The sequence below is a fragment of the Drosophila persimilis genome, unplaced genomic scaffold, assembly GCF_003286085.1.
Source record: "Drosophila persimilis strain 14011-0111.01,24,50 unplaced genomic scaffold, DperRS2 tig00000124-arrow-pilon, whole genome shotgun sequence".
NCBI classification, from domain to species: domain Eukaryota; kingdom Metazoa; phylum Arthropoda; class Insecta; order Diptera; family Drosophilidae; genus Drosophila; species Drosophila persimilis.
The window spans coordinates 2,768,621-2,793,820 of NW_020825294.1; the positions used below are offsets into that span (position 1 = coordinate 2,768,621).

Consider the following 25,200-nt stretch of genomic DNA (forward strand, 5'->3'; position numbering starts at 1 on the left):
CGGCTGCGGCTGCGGCTTCGCGCTGGCGCTTTTCATTTGTGCCCTGTTTGTCTTTATTACCAAGCATTTGGCGGCGTTGCCGTACTTCAGCGTGAAAATGAATGGAAACACGACCTATGCCAAAATTCTGTGCAGGTCCTGGCAACGGGTGCAAGGCTGAGGCTGGGGCTCCTGAAGGAGGCGGCCGGCAGTCAAAGCCGGAGCCACTAAATACATAACACTCGAGAAACCAAGAATGCCGCAGCGTGGCAGAGCACAGCACAGCACAGCACAGCAGCTTCCGTAAATGTTCAGGCCACCCCCACATACCCCATGGACACCCCTCCCCCCTTCCCCCTTCCCCGCTGTGGCTTGCAATTTGCATTTCAAAGGCAACCCCTTGAGAGAGTACCCTGCCTGGCATTCCCCCCACCCCCCGCCCACTCTTCCCTCCTCGCTCGCTCTTCATTTCTTTCTTCTCTTTCTGTTTTGTTGCATGCCCCGCTTCTTACTCCAATGACCCGTTTTTATTTCATTTTGTTGCATCGCCTTTTACTTTACTTTACTTTTTTTCTCCTTCGGGGGCAGCTTTATTGTTGTTGTCCCCCTCCCCCACTACTGCTGTGTGTGTGTGTGTATCTGGTGTGTGTGTGTGTGTGTGAGTGAGGGGTTGCATTCAATCGTTATCTGATGTCGCCTACCCCAAGATGTTGTCTGATTTTTGGTCTTTATGCTGTGCTGCTTGCCTCCTTTTGACAGGCAGCTCCTCTGCTGCTCCTCGGCAACCCACCCCCTGGACATTTCTGTATTTGAAGTTATCTCCATCCCCCATCCCTCATTTGCTATTTCAATCAACAGCTGTTGAGTCGCCATCGCCATCGCCATCGCCATGGAGTGTCTCGCGCGTCTCCCTCCTACACATTCCAATTTTTCCAATTTCTCCGGCTACAAACCATGCCACTCAACGGGTGCTTTTTGCTTTGTGACCCCTGCCCCTGCCCCTGCCACTTCCACTACCCACCCCACCACCCCTCCACTTCTACTTCCACTTCCACTTGTGCTTCGTGCTCGACAATTTCTCGTGACAGTCTCCTCTCCTGCTCGTCGACACTGGCTTCATTTGCTGTCACACATTCCTTTCGCCACATCCACATCCACGCCCCCAGCCCCTGCCTAGCCCACGCCCCCATCGTGACGACACTTCAATCATATTTCGCTTTAGCTTTGACTGCAGCATCGCCCCAGCCCCAGACCCCACCCGACCAGCGCTTCGTTGAGATTTCCCACACACAAAGATTAAAGTGCACTTTGGTGTTATCTTTTTACTGGAGTTCTGTTCAAGATTTTCTTCTACGTTTTTTATGTATTTTCTTTTTTGGATTTTGTTTTCACTTTTGGGCCCTCGACTCTCGTCTCTCGACTCTCGTCCCTCTTCTTGTTGCTCCAATTGCACAAAAGCCACGCGCGCGTTCGCTCGACTTATGAATTTTACAACTTCCGTTGCCAGGCCAGGCCGGGACTCAGGGAAGGACAGGCTCAGGCCAGGACTCAGGGCCGGGCAGGACAGGCTCAGGGCAGCTTAGGTTTTGTCGCTGTCGTTCCACGTTCACAGAAGGAGGAAGCGGACTAGAAGCAGAACCAGAAGCAGATACCGAACCCGAAAAAAAAAAAACCAAGACCAGGACAAGGCTTCAGCTTCAGTTTTGAGTCAGAGACAAACGACATTCAGACATGCAAGCGGCTTTCTCCCTCTCTCTCTCTCTCGGATACGATCCCGTCTCCTCCCCCCCTCAAACTCTCCCAATTACGGACACAGACCCATTCAGGCCACTTGTGGCCTTTGCTGTGTATGTGTGGGGCGGGGGGAGGGGGAGTACGCAAGCAAAAATGAAAAATAATCCCAAATTCAATTGCAAATGAAATTGAGGGCGAAAGACGCCATAAATACACACACACACAGACACACATACACATACCAAGACACACAAAAAGAAGAAAAATCCCCAACCCGTCCTTCCAAAAACTGAATCAGAGCCCCAAAGGCCATAACAGACGCTTTATACAATTTCGGCGCTTGAAAAAAAACGAAAGAAAAGAAAACGGCGGAGAAAGCAGAAGAAAGAAAAATATAACTGAATGGGGAACACCAACAGCTTCCGCACAGAGTTGCAACCAAATGTGGTATACTCTTTTCTACAATTTTCGGGGAAAAACGAGTAAGAAAGGGATTAGGATTAGGATAGGTACATATATAAATCGATCCAAAATCAATCAAACATAATTTCAATTGGCCAAAAAAACTTGACTATGGAACTGCATTTCGAATCGTAATTATTCGAGAGAGAGCAGTCCATAAAGTCCGAAATAAACTAAACTAAGAAAACTGCAAGTGCAGCTTAAAAATTGTACATTTAATGTGTTTAATTTTAAGATTTGAGTAATTTTTTTAAACAAAATCCAAGTAAAGCACATACTAAAGACCTTAACTCATTTTTAAGTATTTTTCGGGCTTATTTTCAGTTCAGTTTTCGCTTGAAAGCTCAATATTCCAATAAAATACCCATTTAAATATTTATTTTTTAAAAATAATTCATTTAAAAAATTTAAGATCCAAGATCTTGAATATATTTATTAAATTTAAAATTATGAAATGTCTTTCCTTCCAATATTCTAACAAAATATTCATTTAAAAATTTTTTTTTTAATTATTTTTAAATAATTTAAATAAATTGTCATATCGTTATTAAATTTCATCTAAAAAATCCAAGATGCAAGATTTATTTATAATTAAATTTCTTTCCTTCAAATATTAAAAAAAAAAAACCATTTAAATATTTATAATTTAAAAATATCTGTTATATCATTATTAAATTTCATCTAAAAAATCCAAGATGCAAGATCTTTAATATATTTCATAAATTTAAAATTATTAAATGTCTCCTTCAAATATTCTAATAAAATACCCATTTAAATATTTATTATTTAAAAATAATTGTTATATCGTTATTAAATTTCATTTGAAAAATCCCAGATCCAATATCTTGAATATATTTATTAAATTTAAAATTATGAAATGTGTTTCCTCCAATTTGGTAAAATTTGGTAAAATAACCAAGAAATTGCAGCTGCCTTTCCGTGCAAATTCCCTTTTCAAATTTCCGCCCAAAAATTATGTAGCATACAACTGGGCGCAATAAATGCTGGTGGGGGCCAAAGTTGAGGGCGTACATTAAATGGGCGTGGCATGTGCGTGTTTTTGTGTTGGTCTCCCTCCGGCAGGCAGTCCCCGCCCCCGCCCCTGCCGCTGCCTTTTCAGTTTTACAAGTGAAAATCCTCGCAAAACGCTCGCTTTTCGCGAAGAGGGGTACTCGGTGGGATGGTGTGTGTGTGTGGCACAATTCCTGCAATTTTCCCTAATTTGCTTTTATTTTATAAATGATTTGATTACCCCCGTCATAACTGTTTATTTATTTAAAATTTCTTTTTTTGGGAATTTTTCGCCCGTCTTTGTCATCATCACAGCCTCATTTTCCTCGGTTTTCGGCCCTAATTTTGTTTACACGACAATTGTTATTTGTTATTTCTTTATATTTGCTATAATTAAAAATGTTTTAATTTGCCGCTGATTACCAACAGCTGGAGAGGTATTTTTCTCAGCTTTTTCTCTGGGTTTTCTCCTCTTTCAAGAATTAAATTTGCATTACATTTTCGTATGATTAATAACCCACCCTGGACGTTCGTTTGATTAAAACCTTTTTGCACACATGCCTGGCCACAACATTTCTTCAGTTTTTGTCACACTTTTTTTCTTTCGAGCAAAAACTGTCGCCGTCGAGTCGTCACCTGCGCCCCGACACTTCCACACAAAAGCAGCGTGGCAAAAAGCCAGATTACGCATTTCAGCCGCGTCCAAGACCAAAACAAAACAAAAACGTTCCACGGAGAACAACTCTCCGGTGTCCAATGGCCGTCCCTCCGCCGCCTTCCGCATACAAATTAGTTTTTGCCGCCTACCTCTGGCTGGGCAAAAACACATTAATATTAAATACATTGATCAAAATAGTAGTGATACATATGCATAGGGTTTTTGTGCTCGAGACTTGCTTAGGTCTTTGCGGGGGAAGGGGGGGGAAATACAAATGCGATGGAATTCCATTCCTAATAAGTGGACAAAAGGCTTTGGGGTCTCAAGGTGTTAGACGGGCGGCACTCAAGACAGCATTTATGCTTAGAGCCCTATGAGATGTGAATGAAAGGATGAATGGAAAGTATTCAGGCACAGAAAATGTAATAATGAATGGTAATATGGAATGGTGGCAATAACTATATAAATAAATCAATTAAAATGTAATTCGTAAAAGGAAAAGCAAAGGACACCTTCGTTATTGAACAAGTTTTCTGTGCTCTCAATTGACTTGTATTGAAATCCAACAAACAAACACTGACACAAGCAACTCAAATCAAGTTGAAAGTTTGGGGCCCACAAAGGACAGACCGACAGACAGACAGACAGAAGGAGGCAGGAAGACAGGCACTCGTAGCCGTCTAATTGTCGGAGCTGTTAAGTCTCCGCTTCGCATTCTGGCCAGGATCCTGGATCCAGGGCCCTGTCCCACCTTATCCATCTTTAACTTGGCACTCAGCTCAAGTGCCAGCAAAAGATAAACAAAATTTGTGCCTCTTCCTCTGTGCCACTCTCTCTGTAGCTGTAGCTGTATCTGTATCTGTAGCTGTATCTGTAGCTGTATCTGTATCTGTGGCTGTGTGTATCTGTGTGTGTGTGGAGGATGGAGGATGGAAGGTGCAAGTTGAACGACAAAAGCTTAGTTAGGAGGCACAAGCAAACGGTAGCCAAGCAATTTGTGGTCAAGTACAAACTAAAGGCAAACGATGATGATCATCACGGTGTGGAATGAAAAGGAAAAACTTCCTAAATGACAGAGAACTTCAACGGACGAGTCCTGTCTACCTGTCGGCGTGCAAAATGGGGTAGAAATAAGCCAAATCTATGGCCCTGTCTATCTATCGGCCACTAATTAACGACAGAATAATTTCCCAATGCCAATGCAAATGGAACCACAGGACTCCTTGGCCAGTGTCGGATTTTCGGCCTGGGGCAAGAGAGACAGAGAGTGAGAGAGTGAGAGAGAGAGAGAGAGAAATGGTTCATGGAATTAGAAAAGTTCATTTAGGAGTGCAACTGTTTGGCTTTTGACCTCCTTCTCCCCCCCCGCTGCGCTCCTGGTAGGCACATTTTGCATTCAAGGCAAAGTGCAATATCAACAAGGACATTTCGAAGGAGCCCCCTAGCACCGCCCCCCCGCCCGAAAATCCAGGGAAATATGTCGAGCCCAAAACATCCATCGGGGAGTACTCCTCTTACGGTTACGGGTCCGGGACGGGGACGGAGGACACTTGGCTACATGTACGGGCCGGAATTTTAAACTAAAGTATGTACGGAGTGAGAACGGAGCTTTGTGCCCCCGGCTCTGGCACTGATAAGACGGCCGAGAATGCTCGAATGGCAGGAGGGGAAATTGCTTTCCATCGGAGCCCCAAAATGTATCCCCAACGGTAGGTAGGCTCTGTGGCTCTGCAGCATGTTGTTGGGGAATTTTCATTGCATGCAATCCGGCCATAAACCAAAATGGGGAAATGGCACCCCCCCCCCCCCCCCCCCCCACCTCCCGCTTGCGGTTTTATTTTCGGCTGCCGCTCTACGCACACATCCCCAGAACGTGTGCATACATCAAAGGCAAAGACGGGTGGCAGGTGCCGCACAAGCCGGTTAAGTCCGTCTAGAACATATAGCCAGGTTGGGGCTAGTGATTGACAAAATATGTATGGAAAACGGAGTGCAAAGTCAGCAGGAAATGGTGACATACTCCCACTTCGACTCAGACTCCTACTCCTACTCCTACTCCTACTCCTATTCCGACTTCTACTCCTACTCCTACTCCTATTCCTACTCCTACTCCTACTCTTACTCCTATTCCTACTCCTACTCCTACTCCTACTCCTACTCCTACTCCTACTCCGACTCTTTGCACGGATACAAACAAAAACTACACTCGCACAAAATTCTAACACACATTGAATATTGAAGATGAATTATTTATCGTTTGGTATAATAAATTATTAAAAACAAAGCCATGGGAGTGTGACCAGATGCAGTTACGTGAATAATTTATTCGAATTTTAAACATTTTTAGAATGAATCGCCAACGATGGAAAATATAATAGGGAATTAGGTTATTCTATATTCTAGCATTGTAATAACTCTTTTTATACCCGATACTCAAAATGAGTATTGGGGTATATTAGATTTGTGGTAAAAGTGGATGTGTGTAACGTCCAGAAGGAATTGTTTCCGACCCCATAAAGTATATATATTCTTGATCAGCATCAATAGCCGAGTCGATTGAGCCATGTCTGTCTGTCCGTCCGTCCGTCTGTCCGTCTGTCCGTCTGTCCGTCCGTCCGTCTGTCCGTCTGTCCGTCCCCTTCAGCGCCTAATGCTCAAAGACTATAAGAGCTAGAGCAACGATGTTTTGGATCCAGACTTCTGTGATATGTCACTGCTCCAAAAATATTTCAAAACTTTGCCCCGCCCACTTCCGCCCCCACAAAGGGCGAAAATCTGTGGCATCCACAATTTCGACGATACGAGAAAACTAAAAACGCAGAATCGTAGAAGATGACTAAATCTTCTAAAGTGCAAAATCTGAACCAGATCGTACAATTATTACAGCCAGAATCACGAAAACAATTTCACTCTTTCTCGCTCTGTCTCACTCTAACACACAGGTTTCATAGTCGGTTTTGCCAATTGCCAAATATGAGTTCAAGGATCTCAGAACCTATAAGAGCCAGAGCAACCAAATTTGGTATCCACACTCCTGTGATATCGGACCTTGACCGTTTCGTGTCCAAATTTCGCCACACCCCCTTCCGCCCCCGCAAAGGACGAAAATCTGAGGCAACCACAAATCTCAGAGACAATTAAGGCTAGAGTAACCAAATTTGGTACACACACTCCTTTAAAATGTCACTATAAAACGTATATCTCAGAATTTCGCCCCATCCCCATCCGCCCCCACAAAGGACGAAAATCTGTTGCATCCACAATATTGCAGATTCGAGAAAACTAAAAACGCAGAATCATAGAGAATGACTATATCTATCCAGTTGCTGAATTTGGATCAGATCAGATAATTTTTGTAGCCAAAAGGAACAAATCAATTTGCATTGGCTACGCAGCGCCCGACGTCACGCTCAGACTGATTTTCTGTCTCTCTCGCACGCACTCTTTGTCGTGTCGTTTAATATTAGCGGCTTCTGCCGGAGGAGAGCCATACTGACTTAGTATCGGGTATAACCGTAGAGTTGCGGTGTCCGCAGCAACTCACAACGTTCCCCCTCGTTTTTGTAAGTATTTGATGAGGTTTTAACACAGCCCATAACCCTATGCAAAGCATTTGATGTGATAATCCTTTTTAGGTTGAAAAACATCTTTAAGTCGTTTCATTCCATCCAAGTTCCAAGAGGGAAGCTCCTGAGAGACCAACTTAGGAAAGTCTCCGCCCAATACGAGTTAATCCTGTTATCCTTTCTGTTGCGCAAAGCCTCAAATTATTTACCCAAGTAAATTACTCTCCAGCAACAAGAAGTTCCGTTCCGCCCACTCAGAGGCCACAGTGTGGTGCTGCAGCCAACAGCAACATCTGTACTAGAGGCTTCATTTCCTCCGGTTGCAAAACCCAAAACGGAAGTAACAAATATCATCAAGCCCAATTGCATTTGTGGCCGAAAAGTGGAGATATTTACTTGCCCGCTTGGCCCCTCCACCCCCACATTCGAAATAAAGATCCAGAGCGGGTGGGTGGGCAATGCTGGTCTATATGATAAAAGTGGTTTATGGCTGTGGTACTAGCCCTGTCTATGGGCTGTCTGACGTAATCTGCTGTTAAGAAGTGTATTATGCTCTTTGTCATCGTTTCTTGGTGCAAATTCAGTTGAAGATTATGTTATTGGTTCATGCGGTGACAGATGTCATGGCGATACAAACAGAATCTACTCCCTTTTATATTCAGATTATGTAGGTTTTTTTTCGTTTATTAACATGATTAATCGTGCAAGAAACTGAATTGAACTTAAGCGGTGCTTTCGTTGTCGTCGGATCGAAAGCTTTTTCGTCGCCGGCTGCACTGAAGCTCTTTTCTTCTTCGCGGAGTCTCTCGCGCTGCTCATCTTTGCGTTTCACATTGAGCGCTCTCTTTTCGTTGCCGGGAGTTCGACTGGAAGCGAATTTGCTCACGCTCTAGCGATCGGAACGGGGAATAATCAGCGCATATTTTCACTGGAATTGGAAATTACAAATACAAAACCCACGGCAGGGGACACACTGACTTGTTTCAAATTCAATTGAGACTCCCAAGTGGGTTTTGCTTCCTGCTTCACAGTGGTGGCAGCTATGGATGTGGATGTGCCTATGACAACATTGTTTTTGTTGCTGTGGCTGTTACTGTTACTGCTGCCGTTGTCATCATCATTATCAAGTGGCCCCGACACTCTCTAGACAGAGCCCGAAACACCCACCAATGTCCCCGAAAATAACCAGTAAAGCACTTAAAAAAGACCACATGACAGCCAGCCAGCGGGTGACTAACCATCTCGCCATCGCCATCTCGTGCCATCTCTGTCTTACTCCTCTGCAGGCTTTCTACCGGAGGGAGGGAGAGGCCATAATCGATGGTTGAGGCTGGTAACAGGTTAGTGCCGCTCTTTCTCTGTCTCTCTCTCTTTCTCTCGGTTCTGAAGTCCCTGCCAACCGCAATTTTCACTTCAATTTAAACTTGCTGAATGAAGTGTTCATTGCCTAGACCCTGACTCTGGCTCTGGTTCTGGTTCTGGCTATAACCCGATCCAAGGAGGTGTTACCCCAGCAGCCAAAGAGGTCTTTTCGACTTCAGATTTACCACAGACGTTCCACATGGTGAATGGGATGGCTGTACTTCCGTGTTGATTAGAGACTATTGTAGAGGGCCTCATATTTGCATTTATTTATTATATGTATGGATGGTACCACCTTGCCACCTTATTCCCTGTGTTATGGTATTCCTGCTGGCCAAGCCTAATGTTCATTTTAATTAAACTCAAACATAGATGTACAGCCAGCCAGGCAGCCAGTAGATTCCCCAAATGGCCCATTGAACTGACACACAGGGTTCCAAGGATGGCCAAAAACAAATTTATGGCCATTGCCAACGACAGTTGTTGCTGCCGTCTGGCTGACTGGTTGACAATTCAAACAGAAATTTAATATTTTAGTAGTTAAATTATTTGGCACTTGTAATAAAACAAACACCAGCAGAAGCAGCAACCTCCATGGACAAGTGCAAAGTGCTAAAATGGAAAACTTTTGTAGCAGCAGCAGACCGCAGGACTCTGGCTTTGGCTCTGGCTCTGGAGCGGAATCCTTATGATTTGCGCCTAGCCGGGTCTTGTCTGGGTCTGACCAAATGTTGTTAAATAGCACAAGCAAAATGTAAATACACATTTTCAGCACAAGATTTATGCATATTTTGAGAGGGAGGCTGCAATGTCCTTCGGTCAAGTGTGGCATGTGTGTTGTAAATTTTAAAATTGTTTAAATTTTCGGTCTGCTAGTGCAGCTGTTGCAAGGACATGGACAATTCTCGTAGAATTATGCTCCAAGACATTGGCTAAATCATGCCTCTTGTGTTCGTCTGCCACATTACGCATACGCCATGTGCCACACATGAGATTATATACTCGTCTGAGAGGAGAGCCTTCAATGGGATTTTTACTCTTTTGTTTATGTAGCCTGTGTGGTCCGAGTCATTTGGGCCAAGTTGGGTGCTTAAATGGACTGGAAATCTTCAGACCGAATTCGGAAAGATACTTCTTCAACTCACAATTAAGGAAGGTAAACAAATCCCCCCCTCCACCCCCCCAGCTGCCAACCGCAGCGCGTCATTTAATATTTCTCGCACAGAATCACGCACCACTCATCCCTCCAGCCCCCCGCCCTGCGCGCTGTCACCTGGCCGGGTCAGATAGAAGCAGGGATGGACGGGATGGGACGGGCTGGGACGGGCTGGGACGGGATGGGTTGGGATGGACTGAGGCACTGCCACTGCATCCAAACATTTGCACAAATTTCAGACAGTAGGAAGGGGAAAGGCAGCTGGCTGCCAGCAACCGAAATGTTCCCATTTCGTTGATGATGGCGACAGATTTTAAATACATTTTGCACACTGCACTCGGCAATGGTCAGGAGAATGCTGGTCAGGTGGCAGTTCCGTGCGGCACAGGGCCCAGCACCCGTTGGCAACAATTATTGGTTGTGTGCCGTGTGGCCGTGTATCCGTGTATCCGTGTCCAGGTGCTGCACGGACATGGGTGCGGGCTACGATTCATGGGGCTCTAGCTCTGGCTCTTGGCTACGCCATAATAACGAGTTTTGTGGTAAATTGAATTGTTCAACAGTCACCTTGCCCCTGCCCCTGCCACTGCCAGAACATCCCACCAATAAAACCACCACCGGTGCAGCGTTTCATTCTGTTTCGAGAGGGTCGGGTCGTTCGCTTAATGCGGTTTTTTATACCCGATACTCAAAATGAGTATTGGGGTATATTAGATTTGTGGTAAAAGTGGATGTGTGTAACGTCCAGAAGGAATCGTTTCCGACCCCATAAAGTATATATATTCTTGATCAGCATCAATAGCCGAGTCGATTGAGCCATGTCTGTCTGTCCGTCTGTCCGTCTGTCCGTCCCCTTCAGCGCCTAATGCTCAAAGACTATAAGAGCTAGAGCAACGATGTTTTGGATCCAGACTTCTGTGATATGTCACTGCTCCAAAAATATTTCAAAACTTTGCCCCGCCCACTTCCGCCCCCACAAAGGACGAAAATCTGTGGCATCCACAATTTTAAAGATAAGATAAAACCAAAAACGCAGAATCGTAGAGAATGACCATATCTTATAGACTGCGGAATCTGAATTGGATCGTATTATTATTATAGCCAGCATCAAGAAAACAATTTCATTTTTTCTCGCCCTGTCTCTCTCTAACACACACGTAGTATAGGCGGCTTTGCTTAGAGTAAAACATTAGCGCCTAGATCTCAGAGACTATAAAAGCTAGAGCAACCAAATTTGGTATCCACACTCCTAATATATCGGACCGAGACGAGTTTGTTTCAAAATTTCGCCACACCCCCTTCCGCCCCCGCAAAGAATGCAAATCTGGGGATATTCACAAATCTCAGAGACTATTAAAGCTAGAGTAACCAAATTTGGTATCCGCACTTCTGTTAGATCTCACTATAAAATCTTTATCTCAAAATTTCGCCCCACCCCCTTCCGCCCACACAAAGAACGAAAATCTGTTGCATCCACAATATTGCAGATTTGAGAAAACTAAAAACGCAGAATCATAGATAACGACCATATCTATCAGATTGCTGAATCTGGATCAGATCAGATCATTTTTATAGCGAAAGGAAACAAATCAATTTGCACTGGCTACGCAGCGCCCGACGTCACGCTCAGACTGATTTTCTGTCTCTCTCGCACGCACTCTTTGTCGTGTCGTTTAATATTAGCGGCGTCTGCCGGAGGAAAGCCATACTGACTTAGTATCGGGTATAACTCTAGAGTTGCGGTGTCCGCAGCAACTCACAACGTTCCCCCTCGTTCTTCTTGTTGCAAGCGCATTTTCGCATAGTCTCACATTTGCTGCAGCTTAAAATATTTATCGATGGGGCACACACACACACACACCCACCCACCAGGGTGGGGGCCATTCTGCGGCTCAGGGGGCAAAAGTGCATAAAGTTGATAGACAGGCCAGCGGACAGGAAAAAGCATGGCCAAGAAATTATGATGGTCATAAATTTTATTTCCATCAATTCTCTTTTATTTGTTCTGATGCTGCTGCTGCTGCTGCTTGTCTGTTTTGTGGCGCCACACGAATCACCACGATTGTGATATGTGATAATGGTCGATGGTATTTCATATGCGATACGCCGGGGGTTCTATATAGCAGGGTTATTAGCCCAAAGTGGTTTCCAGTGTGTGCTGGTCATCTGATGCTGATTTCGGACAATTATTATTTATTTTGAGCATCACGAATCATTGGCCAGTCTTTTGGTTTTTATTTTATAGGAATTTTTAGTGATCCAATGGCTTGAAGAGCATTTGAGGGTAATTTCCATTGGTTAGAAATCATTTTCGAGGCAATCAATAAATATCTTTCAATATTGCTCTTGAAAACTGAATACTGATTAAAAAGATTCGTAAAAATCACTCTTTTCACTGCGAAATGTCCTTGCTTTGAGGATTTTGGCAAGATGTTGCAAGAGGGGCACCCAAAAAGTGTTCTATGTTACCATCTTTTCTCTTAAGTTTCGCTTCTTCGGCTTAGTCTCTTCGTCAATGCCTTCGGCGGCTGAATCGCTCTGTTTCGGGCGGTCCGAAGGATCTCTCGCAAGAAACCGAAAACCAATACATTGCTTGTGCATGACACAGCAAATTGATGGTAGATTGATTATAAAGTACAAGTAAGGAAACCAAAAATCCCTAATCATAATCTATTTCAACAGATCTGCTGACTTTCGCAACACTCCCACCACATTTGAGATAATTATGATGACAGATTGTGCCACAGTGGGGAAAAAACGATGCCCCTTGGGTGGGTGGTGGCCCATCAAAGTGGCAATCTGGCTGCGACTCCTAACTCCTCCCACCGAGCAGATGAAAAAGTAAATGCAATCCAAATTGAAGTGCCTGCTACACAATGTCATGGGCTGTGGAGTCGTATCTATGGGGGCCATGGGCGAATGGGGTGGCGGGGGGGTTGGTTGCAGCTAGACAAAAAAGCCATTAAAAGCGACTTAAATGTTGTGAAATGTTTTCACGCTCTCTGCCCTGCACTGCCGTGCAACGACGGACGGATACATAGGTGTGGGGGTGGGGGGGGCACGATGTCGGTGACGCTGGCAAGGTGTTGGAACGTGTGCTGCTTATGGCACATTTTCATTTGCACAAACATTTATTAAATTTTAAAATCTAATTTGAATTTTCACGCCACACAGCAGACTGAAAAACAAAACTAAACGAAGTGTATCAGAAGAAGCCGGATGCCGTAGGAGCCCCACACCCACCCAGCCACCCAGCCATCCAGCGAGACGAGACGAGAACACCAAAGAGCGACCTCACGGATGAGAATGGAGTTTGGAGGTTGGAGGTCGGAGGATGACAGCAGCAAGGAACTGCATGAAGGGCGCTGAACAAAAGGAAAGTTGAAAGTTGAAGCATAGACAGAGGTGGAAGTAGTAGTAGCTGCTAAGCTTCTAGTCAGGGCTTGAGAAATGCTAAGAGTGCTTTGAATTATTGATTGATGTCTGTTCGTATTCTTAATGGAACTTCGATAGAGGATTACCTTTAGGTTTTCCATTTACTTGCAGTATTTGTGAAAACTATTCCGCAATCTGATTCAGAGTTTTGAAAAGCTTAAAAGGCTTTTCTGAAGCAGGCAGCTAGTCCAATCATTTCTAGTCCAATACCAAGCTAAGATAGAAATGGAATTCCTTTAAAGTGTAGACCCTATCCTATCCTCTAGGCTATGACTCTTCTTTCTCTCTTTCAAATGTTAAATTACATTCTTTCATTCAGGTATAAAGTAAAGTTCTTTGAATAAAAGGCCAGTGTTTGAAGTCGAAGATTGACTTCTGATTGAGTTCTTGAGAACACAAAAGCCAATTCTCCAACACCAAATAAGCCATGGAGAAGGCTACAGTTTTTTGTACAGCATATAAAGAATCGTTAATAATAGCGATTCTAGGCAGGATAGCACATGTGTAAGCACCGTTATTAATGTCCTCGGCTGACATGACAATGAACATGAAACTCAATTCTGGAGCAGGAATTACACAAAAAATGCAAAGTTGGTTGTTGGCTGACTGCATATCAGGCATTCATTATCTCTGGACAAATGTCAATTAAAAGTATGGCATAAAAATAATAAACACTGTGGGACAGTGTCACTTCTACTATGTAGCTTCCCGGGGGTCGGGGGGCGGTGGTGGCGACGGGGCGTTGGAGTTGTGACCATAAAAATTGTTCGTACGAGTAGTGCCATAAAAAGTAACGCATAGCAGAGCAGAATGCAGGGGGGAAGGGGTATGGGCAGGGGGGTAGTGGGTGGGTGGGGGGCTCACATGAAAAGTTAGTCATGCGAGATTTTCGTTGTCGCTGGAAAGCGCCATAAAACTGCAAAACTTCAATTAATTTTCACATATGGCGGGGCGGGTGAAAAATATACAAATATAGAGAAAGGCAGGCGGTCAACAGCAGCTGACTCTGAACCCTGTTCAGTGAATTCAATTAACCGCAATTTCCATGGCGGCTGGCCGGGTACCACTGGGTGGTGCGGGGGGGGTGGAGGGGTAAAACAAGCCAACAAGGGGTTCGTTTCGTTCATTCGCTCGTTCTCTATCAAATGCAATTGTTGTGGTTGGCAAACAACAATTTTCAGACAACTGGCAAAAAAGTATGCTGCATACAACATACAAATTGTACTCGTGTCAGCACACAAAAGTAATAAAAAATATTCAGTAGAGCAAAACGACTTCACGAAGGTCGGATACCCTTGCGGTGCGAAAACTTTGACACTGCATTGAATTTTGTTCGAATTTTTCCTTGAGCTTATCTCTTGATCTGCATTTGATCTACGCGCTTTACTCTCCCGTTCGCTCCGTTTTGCTCTCTTAGCAACAACAACAACACTAATGCGGATCACTCTCTCGCTCTAAGACCTGCCAGCTTTGCTTCTCCCACGCAATGCACTCGCCTTTGCTTCACTCCATTGCTCTCTCAGCAACAACAGCTTTATTGCGGATGCGACAGATGACTCTCTCGCTCTCAGGCTACGTTCTCAGCAAGAATACGGGACCTTTGGTACAAAGCAAAGCAATAAGTAGCGGGACTCTGCTTTGCTGAGCAGAGTCTGTCTTTATTTATCGACTGCAGGTACCCTTTAATATACAAGTATATGACAAATATACGTGTGAGTGGCTTGCAGCTAAAAGCGGGGTATGTGCGAAAGTTGAAACCAGATAGTTTTCAATTTTGAGAGAACATGCGAGCATATGCGAGGCACAAATATCCCAACAACATTATAATACCTGATTCGAAAGAGTATCGAAGGAGAGGAGAACCCCACCGAATGAAGCTGCAATATGAAAATAATTAAAACAGTTTGCAGAAATGCTCAACGAATAATAAATATGCATTGAACAACAGGAGCAGCAGCAGCAGCCACAGCCCCAGCAACAATGTTGCCTGTTCATCTGTCAGCTTCAACATTTCGTTGCTGCTGTTGCTGTAGTTTTTGTTGCTGTTGCTCTTTGTAATTTGTCACTTCTAATTGCTCTAGCTCGTTGTTGTTGTTGTTGCTGCACTTTTTTCTTTTTTGTGTGTCCATCTCTGGGAGTGTGTGTGTGTGTGTGTCTGCACTTGATTTTGTTGACTTTTGCATTGTAATTATGCGGTCAGATGCGGTCGGATTTGAATTGAGATTCAGTTGCCGATTCCGAGAGGGAGAGAGAGAGAGAGATAGAGCTAACGATGCAGATGACCCATTTCTGGCTAACTGATTTGTAATTAGCCCCGGACGGGTACGCCAGACGCTGCTCCTCTTTGATGTAATAGACAGGAAACGGACTGTGGTTCCATGGCTGATGATTTGCATTCTCGGCTTACCATCAGTTTGCAATGAAATGTTCAATGAATAGTACTTGCCCCTCTGGTTGGCTCAGGCGATTATTTCATCGAGAGTTATGATGACTTTGATGATGACATTCTTCGATTACTAGCTTATTGATTCTCTTGAAAGAAGTCGAGTCGAAAGCTCATTGAAAGCTCATTAGATTAAAGATCGAACTGACTTATCGATAACAAACGATTAATAACCAAAGCTACGTATTGAGAAAGTTCCTGCAGGCAGTCAAGGCCTGGAGGACAAAACATATCTTAAATAAATATACTTTTATCCATTTACAATCTTTTTGCCTTTAAAGTAATGCAAATAAATGCGAGCAAAAGTGTTCTACCATATCGCATGTTATAATGTTATCCTCCTCCATTACACTATCACAATGAGAAATAATCAAATTACGCTGCGAGACATAACTGCATTGTCATCTCTTACAGAAGTTAACCCTTTGTCGGGTTTATCAACCGAGCGACGTGTTGAATTAATCTAAAAATGTGGTTCTAAAGCCCAGACTAGACGAGACGGGTGGAAAAAAAAACCCGCCTCCACTCTATGGACAGCAAACTGCTGACCACAGAGTGGCAGAGGGACGCGGAGGCGGAGGCGGAGGGAGAGCAGCGGAGCGCACGGAGCACACGGAGCACAGTCTGTGACCACGGGTTGAATGACCAGCGTTAACTTAATAGAAGTTGACACATGTCGCCACGCATGCAAAATGTATTCATCCAACCGCAGCCGAGTGGGCAGTGCGGAGAGGAGCCACAGCCACAGCCACAGCCACAGCCACCTCTGTCACACAGCATGGGATCCACCGACTAGCCGGCAGCCGGCATGGAGGGGCATTGTGCTCAAACGCATTTGATTTCAATATCTGTGCCTGTGCCTGGGTCTGGGCCTGCAGCAACGGCTGCCCTTGTAACTCTGCCAATTAACATGGACGTTGGCCGCAGTCTGATTTCAATTCTGTTCGATAAAAAAACGCCAAAAAGCACTCAGAACGGCTAGAAGATACCCTTTGCTTGCCTTAAGAAGAGCCTTTAGGGGTAGTCTTCATTGGGGGAAACATTCTGCCTCTGATGATTCGGCATTCGACCTTTATATGAGCCTGTACCAGAGCACCAGTCCATATAGAGGCTCTACAAAATCCCAATAACTTGTTCTTCGAGCAGTGTGTAGCCCTTGAAAGTAGTTGCCCAGATTTTGTTCAAGGGGTAATGGGATCGGAAGCGCTTGTTACATTCGGAGTACCGATTGCCATGTACCATTTTTTCCCGCCAAAAATACGAGGGAGTAAGAGAAAAGAAACGTATTTCCGGCCATGACTGTCGCATGTCAATTTGGTTGCTTTTTTTTGTGTATTTTTTCTGATATGTTTTCCCGCCCCCACCCACATCCCTTATCAATGTAACTATGCGGGGTGGGGCCGGAGGGAGAACTTTCTTGGGCAGCGTAGCATGAAATTTGTTTGTTTACAATTGCAAAACTCCCTTCTTCTGCTCTGCTGTCTTACCCCTTGTTGTTGTTGTTATCAAATACCGGAAATTATTGTATGTTATGTGCCAGCGACGTCATCGTCATCGTTATCGAAACGCGGCGTAAGTCCTGTATTTAAGTGTGTTTTGGCTGCTTATTTCACGCATCGTTGGGCTAAATATGTTCCATGCATATTCACGGCACAGAGCACAGGCGGAGAAGATAAATTCAAATCAATTACTTGTCTTTCTTTTAGAGAACATCTACAGCGTGGATAACCCCTAAGATCTCATACAGGGAGAGCGAACTTTAAACAATTAAAAGCTGGACTGGTCTGCTGTGTGTGTGTCATTGACATTTATGCTCCAATGGGTTCAGAGTTCAGCAAAAGTACCAATAAATGGGACAGACGAAAGCAGCTGCTTGCGTTGAGAGGGGGCGGTGGAGGAGGACCAGGGGAGGCCTTTTACTATAAATTTGCATAACGTTAACAAGTGCAATCAAATAGTCATAAATAAATGCGAGCCGCATTGCATTTATGGCAGTTGCAGAAACTGTGCATAAAGCTGCCACAGCCATGGTCAATGCACTCGAGAAAAAGGCATTCGGCAAGTGGATAGGGCTGGAGAAGGAGCTGGCAACAGTGACGCCAACAAACAATGTGCCACTTGAGTTGCACACTGTTTTGCTGTGCAAAAATTATATTACAACATTGTGTATAAATTGTGATTTCCATGCAGCAGCAGGAACAGAAGGAGCAGAAGGAGCAGCAGGAGCAGGAACGAGGCATTCAAGTGCAGAGACTGCACTCGCGTAATTGAGTCAATGTGCTGTGCTATGCTTCGTTACTTGGCTCCTTGCAACAGAGTGTGCGACAGTGTGTCAGGGCGGCAACAATGGCAGCCAGTCCTTGACACAACCCCCCCCCCCAGTACCAAGGGGACCAGTACCTTTTCGTCCGAGCAGAGGAGCAGAGCCACTGCAGTCGAGGATAAGCAATGTGCGTGTGCAACGCTCGGTCTCGGTTTCAACACGCACTTGAGGCACCCCAACAGGCTTGCCACATGGTGGTGGGGAGCTCCACGCACACACCCACCCTTCGTACAATGTTATCTAGGGTCCGTCGACGACTGCTCATTTCCACTACAAAAGTTAATATGCTGCTAAAATGGCATTAAAAGTGCTAGGGGAAAGTCTCTCCTGATAAGTTCCGAAGCGTAAACACCTCGCGACACAGTTGCACATATGCCCCGGGGGGGCCAGTGGCTAATAAACTTGGCCAACTCAAGCAAAAAGGGAAAAGCGAAAAGCGAGGGAAAATAAGGGCTCATAAATGGGGGAAAAAAATGTGGAGGAGCTGTGGAACGTGAAAATGGCTGACCGTATTGCACTGTTACACAAAATTAAGGTTTATGTTATGTTCCTTTTTGGCTAAGTGACCAATGGCAGCCTTTGACACTACTTTAGACTTCATGCCAAGCCATGGTCGATGGGCGATGGCCAGTCGTAAGCATTCCTCATGTGGCACGTCCAGAGGATGTCAGATGTGGCCGGGGCTTCCAGTAAGACTAATCTGGGGTTTGGCATTTCTATAGAAAGCACTTCATCCATCAATTTCCAATCATTTTCTTGGTGGTTACTTCAATCCACACAAATCCCTTGCTTCATTGATGCCTGGACTCCGTGGCACTCGAAAGCCACTCCTGCTATCACTGTCAGTCCCCAATCAAATCAAATCAAATTAAAATCATTGAGTGACATTATTAATTAACATGTTCAAGTGGAGAGAAACTGTAGAGAATGTCAAACACAAGCTAATTAAATGGTTTCCCGACCACCGCCACCCGCCCACATATTCAACAATTCCACAATTTGCATAACAAAACTAAACGAAAAGTAGCAATTTAATAAAATGGAACGAATTCTGTGCACAGTATCTGTGTCTCTGGGCGAGTGCGAGTGTGTGTGAGTGTGTGTGAAAGTGCATCAATCAAATTGTGCAGCGGCAACAACAAGACTAGACTGACAGACTGACGGGGGGGCATGGATTGGGGGGCGGGGTGGGGTGTACTGTAAGTGGCTTTTGTGTGAGCTCATTAAAGTGATTAAACCGCGCCCCCCCCTTCCCACCACCCCCTTAAATAACCGTGCAACTTAACTAAATACGCCCATGACAATAGTTTTGTCAAGTGTGGCTCCTACCAACACTGCTGAGGGTTTATTTTTCACCAACAAAACTGGGAGACACACACAGAGAGCGCAGCCCCCTGTCATGGATTCCCCTAAAAGCTGCTCTCATTTCTGTTGTTATCCCCTTAAAAAGGATATTTTGATTAACATGAACCTTCAAGGCAGGAATAGCTATATCCATGATTATATGACTCTTTCGCCACTCTTTTCGCTTCGTTTCGCATTCGAAACGCTCATCCGAAAGCGCTGATTGGTGCTATGGACCGCTCAACGAGTCAGATGGACTTTTTTAGGGAAAAGTTAAGAATCTCTGAGGATATTCTAAATATTTGTTAGAAAATGTTGTAGTAAACTTTTACCAAGCCCAAATAAGATCAGAATCCGCAAGAGTATCTACAGCCCACTCTCTCCACTCCGCTCTCCCTCATCTTTCTGGTTTAGCTATGCATTAGATTTTACTTCTTTTGTTGCAACAACAACTGAAGCAACTACGTTTACATGGGCGTGTCGTACCGCCTATTGTCATAGCCGCCATGGCTATGGGAACCGAACCTCGTATACTCGAATGCTTATTTGAAGCTGCTGCAGCCTGGAGCCGTCGGTCTGGAACCTGATGTCGTCATAGTAGTAGTTGTTGTCGTTGTTGTTGTTGTTGCTGCTTGCACAATAACAACGACGATGCATCCGCTTTTTGTCACAATTTTTGTATGCTGTTTTTGTTTTTGTTGTTGTTTTTTTCGGTTTGCTGTTGCAACTTTTCATTGTCAGTGTCATTGTTGCTGTTGTTATTGCTGTAATATTACGTATGCCCTCCCCCTCCACCCTCCGTGCATGGTTGTGTGCTCGTGTGCACCTTCTTTGTTGCAGAGTTGCATAAAAAATTGACCATTGAACTGGCAAGAGAATATTTCTTTTCTTTTATTTTCGTTTCGTTTTCTTCATGCGTGGCTTGGTTTTAAAATGAAGTCGCTTGGACGCCTTTTTGCATAAACCATGAACTTGCAACGTTGCCCTTTTTCACTGACATGTACCATTCTGTCTGTTTTTCGTTGTCTGTCGAACAATGTTGTAGCCTCATTTCCAATGTATGTTTAAGGAAGGTTTCTTTAAAAATTTAATGTGATATTAAGGCAGCCTTTAAAAAAAATAAAGACACAGAAACTACGCAGCGAAATAGAATCGCTTTCGTTATTGCTTGAGCTTTTTACGAGAAGATCCCGTAATTTCTGTGAAAGCGAAGCCTGAGCCGCGTTGTTGTTGTTGTTGCTGAGAGAGCGAAAGAAGGAATGGCAGAGAGAGCAATGCAGCGAAGCAATTGCGAGAGAGAAGCAAAGCCCGTGAATGATCTCTCTCTCTCTCCTTCGGGTCACACACACGAATCCAATCACAACGAAGTTTGCTGTTGCGAGGCCTTACTTTTAGAAGAGGGAGATAATATTTCTTTTTCGTTTTTGATGAACAAAGCGCTCGGATGAGCTGTTGAAAAGTTGCACCTGGTTGAAAAGCTCTGCCGTGACATTAGCAAAGCTCTGCTGCCAAATTTCACTTATATATATATAGAATATATATGTGTGTGACAGCCCATGATATAAACAAGTTGTTGAGCTTAACAACTTTTGAACTGATGTGCCACCTTATGCCTTCCTACCCCCACCCTCACCCTGAGAGCCACTCTGACATCCACCTGACAAACAGACAGCCTGGCACGTGAGGATGGGACTAAACAAAAAAAAAAATTATTAGCAGGCACTCGCGACAGTCATAACTCAAGTGTCAAAACAGCAGCGAAATGTTATCAAACAATTTCAAGGTTGGCTTGGCCTCCCCCGCAGCGAATCTGTACTCTCCTTCGTACTGTGCTTCCTATGGAATAAAGCCCTCAAACTTTTGCCGGAAGCCAGCCAAATAAATCACATTTAACAATGTGGTAGGTGGTGCGGGTTTTTCATTTCTGCATCGGCAAGCTCTCTGCGTTCCACAGATAGAGGGGGCGGGGGGGAGAGAGGAGGGAATATAGAATGAAGAGAACTTATTTCGACTTACCTTCGCGCACATTTTCGTAGGCATCCTCAACATGTGACTCCTTGTAGATAATGGAGTGAAAATCAAGTTCGTCCTCAGCATTATCCTGCTGCTGCTCCTGGTGCTGCTCTTGCTGCTGCTGCTCCTCGACGTGTTCCGTTGTTGTGGTGGGTGGGAATGTTGTTCTGGCTGTTGTTGTTGTCGACTCCTCCGACAGCCCAGAGGGTGGGGGGAGCACTGTCGTCGTTGTCGCCGTCGCTGTCGACGTCGTTGTAGATTCAGCAATTTTCTTTATGAAGTTTTCTGTCTTATTATCAACGGCAGTTCTGTTGTAGTTATTTGTGTATTTGTTGGAGTTGCGAGAGCCCAAAGGCCGTGCTCCGATGGTGGTGGTGGTGCTGCTGCTCCTGCTCCTTGGAGCTGCTGTGAACACTGACTCCGTTGTGGATGAAATCGCAGTCCGATTTGTGGGAAAATAATGTTTGGCATGTTCAACATAATAGGCATCACGTTCCGTTATAATTTTACCCTCGAATACCCCATTGTGTATGGAACCAAATACAAAACTATTACGTTCCCCTATCACTTCGCCCGCATAGATATGATCCGTGGAGACATCAATGGGGCCGTTGCTATCATAAAACTAAACACCAAAAAATATATGTAATATATAAAAATATAAAATATTTTAAAAAGAGATGGCAAAGATATACTCACGTCTAACTTATCGCTAAATGTATTTAAATCACGTTTTAATCTAAGATGGAAGTCTCTTCCATGTGATGCAAACTTTAAATGTACAAAATGATCTTTGGTCACGGATCGTCGCGCCCTGTTGTGACTAGCTCGGATGTGCTCGTGATCATAGTCGAGTGTTTCGTAGTGGGATATGTATTCGTTAAGTCGTTCATGACCTGCAAAAAAAAACACATAAATCATTAGTTATAAATCATTTATTTGAACAGAGGTAGAGGTCAGATTAGAAAGCAAAACTCTCATATTTTAATTACTACAAGTATTCGGGTTTTAAATACAAAACTAGGGAATTTAAATAGAATTCACCTTGATTTAAAAATAAAATCTGCCCATATTTAATCTAAATATAAAACAGTTTAAGATAAATATATTATACCAAAGTTGTAGGCCATATATTTAATTTAAAAATATTTAAATATTTAATTTGTTTGAGAAATATATTTATATCAATAATTAGATATAAAACAATTTAATTTAAATATATTGTATTAAATTTGTGGGAATTTAATTAAAAAAAATATTCAAATATTTAATTTATATTTGAAATATATACATCTATATGTATATAAATATTTAATTTAAAAATATTACAATATTTAATTTATTTATGAAATATATTTACATAAATTATATTCATTTTAATGTAAAAATGTAAGTGCAAACACTTCCATTATTCTTTTTTTTATTTCCACTGTCGTTGCAGATATTATGGCATAAATATTTAAACTTCGATTAAAATAAATAACTTCGATTATTATAAAAAGCTGTTTAAGGGCTGGTTCCTCTGGGTGTTCGGTAAACCATTCAAATCCAAGCCTGAATTCTACCAGAAACTCCTACCGATTTCACTAAAAATCCATTGAAAAATCTTAAAAATCGTTTGCTTAATGAAAAATACAAAATATAAAACCGAAAAACAGTTGAGGCTTCAACCGCAATTTCAATTTAATTGAAGGCCGGAAATTGAAACACAACACCAGGGCAGGGGCAGGGGCAGGGGCGGGGGCAGGGGCAGAGTACAACTGTCGCCCCATTTTGGACCAAAGGCCTCCCTCCCCCTCTCTCCCTCTCTCTCTGGCTCCGTCTGGATGGCCATTTCATTGCCACTCCTTGCAACACACAACACAACACCCACGCTCTTAATACTTTTAACGTTTGATTGCGTTTAATGCCTTCTTCGAAGGGAGGGAGGGCATGGCGTGTGTGTGTGTGTGTGTGTGTGTGTGTGTGGTAGGTGGGGGCTGCAGTTTCTTGTAATGCATTTACTGTTGCAGTTGCCCTGAGAGCTGAAAGTTGTTGCACATGCCACACGGCAAGCAGCCCGCACCCTCAGCAGAGCTACCTACCTACCAGATGGCAAGTGGCACTTGTGGGGCCGTGGCAAGAGTTTCTTTGACTGGCACAAACATATTTATTTTGGCAGATGGACTGGAAAAATGGAAAACGAACAGCAAGAACGACTACGACTACGACTACGAATACGACAAGGATGAGGCAGGGAAATGGCAGAGAAAAAAAGGGGGAAAAGGGGACGAAAAGTGGGATAGGGGCCCTCTGTGCCACATTCGTTTGGGGCCAACAATATTCTTGCTTTTTCCCCAGTTAAAACTTGCACAACATTTTTAATGCATTTACAACACACACAGACACACACACACACACACACACAGAGTCGCCCATAACTGCATTACTTACGAGGAAATTTTGAGGCCATCAGAGGACTGAGGGCCATGTGGCATGCCCGATTGCCTAATGGAGTGTTGTGTGGGGGTCCAGTCGAAGCTTTTACTAGCCCTAGCATTGTGTCGCCAAAGTCACTCCAATTTGCACAATTCTGTATCCGAATCGAACATCAAACGCCACCATAATGCCAGTCGGCTCCACTTTGAGGGGGGGGGGCTATCGCCATGGAATTGAAGGCAAGGGGTAACTTTATTCAGTCTCTACTTTATATTGAATAAGAGCTTTAATTCCTCTCGATGGAGCCACAAAATTGAACAGAAACTAATAGTATTTGCCAGAGGAAACCCCGATGAATGCCATTAAATTATCGACAAGGATTAGCCAAGTAAATACAAATGAAAAGCCCAACCAGTTTTCTCATCATCAAGCCAGAGTCCTTGAATATTCAGCAAACAAACAGCAAAACTCTGGCTAAAAGCAAACGAGAGAGAGAGAGAGGTAGAGAGGTAGAGGAGGAAGGTTAATTGCGTTTAAAAAAGCCGCAAAAATCGATAGTAAAATGAAAATAAACCTGAAATATCTGTGGTCGACCGAAGCGAGGAGTTTCAAATGTGGAGGTGCGGATTGCATTTGGCATGAGTGAGGAATTTTAATTACTTAAAAATTCCGAAAAACACAGCCGCTTCACAGGATGCGGGTTTCGCCTTCAAAAATGGTTGCCGGAAAATTACACAGACAGAAAATAGAGAGGGAGAGAGAGAGAGAGGAAAACCATGGCAGGAGGGTAATTAAACTGAATGCTCAAGCAAACATTAAACAAAATATATATCTTTTTTTTTTTTTTTTGAAGCAAACTCCTGGCGGAACAAAGAGAGGGAGGGGGAGGGGAGGGGCCAAAGGGTCATTCTAGTAGTTGACCTACAAAACGGTACAAAGGTTCCACCCGTTTCTCGGCTCTATGAGGGCCAACAATGCGGAAAGCCCCTTTCAGCGACTGATTAAACAAAGCTAAAAGCCCAAAAGGGGTTCGAGCCGCACAAAAAACGTACAAAAATGAGCCAAAGGTGCCAGCAATAGATGGTTTTTCGGGGGTGGAAATGGAAATGGAAACCATGGCTAAGTGAAGGTTTTTGTGTCATTAGTGGCTTAGTCCAAGCTTAGCTCGATTCGGAATCATCTCAGTAGCCAAGCAGCAATTATCTCATTCAATGTTGAAATGCCAACAAACGAGACTTAAATAGTTTAAGATTATTTAAGAAGGTAAAGTACTACTCGGAAATCTCTAGAATAAGC

The 25,200-nt window shown here is 43.8% G+C and overlaps 1 protein-coding gene across 3 annotated transcripts in view; it reads right to left on the reverse strand.

Annotated features, from left to right (window-relative positions):
* Positions 1-25,200, reverse strand: part of LOC6593486 (disintegrin and metalloproteinase domain-containing protein 10) — a 119,351-nt gene that overhangs the window by 9,288 nt on the left and 84,863 nt on the right. For all 3 annotated transcript variants that reach the window (XR_003408585.1, XM_026987368.1, XM_026987369.1), the window contains exons 4-5: positions 22,186-22,382; positions 21,490-22,111 (exon numbers count right to left, since the gene is read on the reverse strand). Coding sequence is in view for 2 of the 3 variants with exons in the window: in XM_026987368.1 (XP_026843169.1) it covers positions 21,490-22,111; positions 22,186-22,382 (819 nt within the window). In the remaining variant the exon portion in view is untranslated. The remainder of the gene's footprint in view (positions 1-21,489; positions 22,112-22,185; positions 22,383-25,200) is intronic.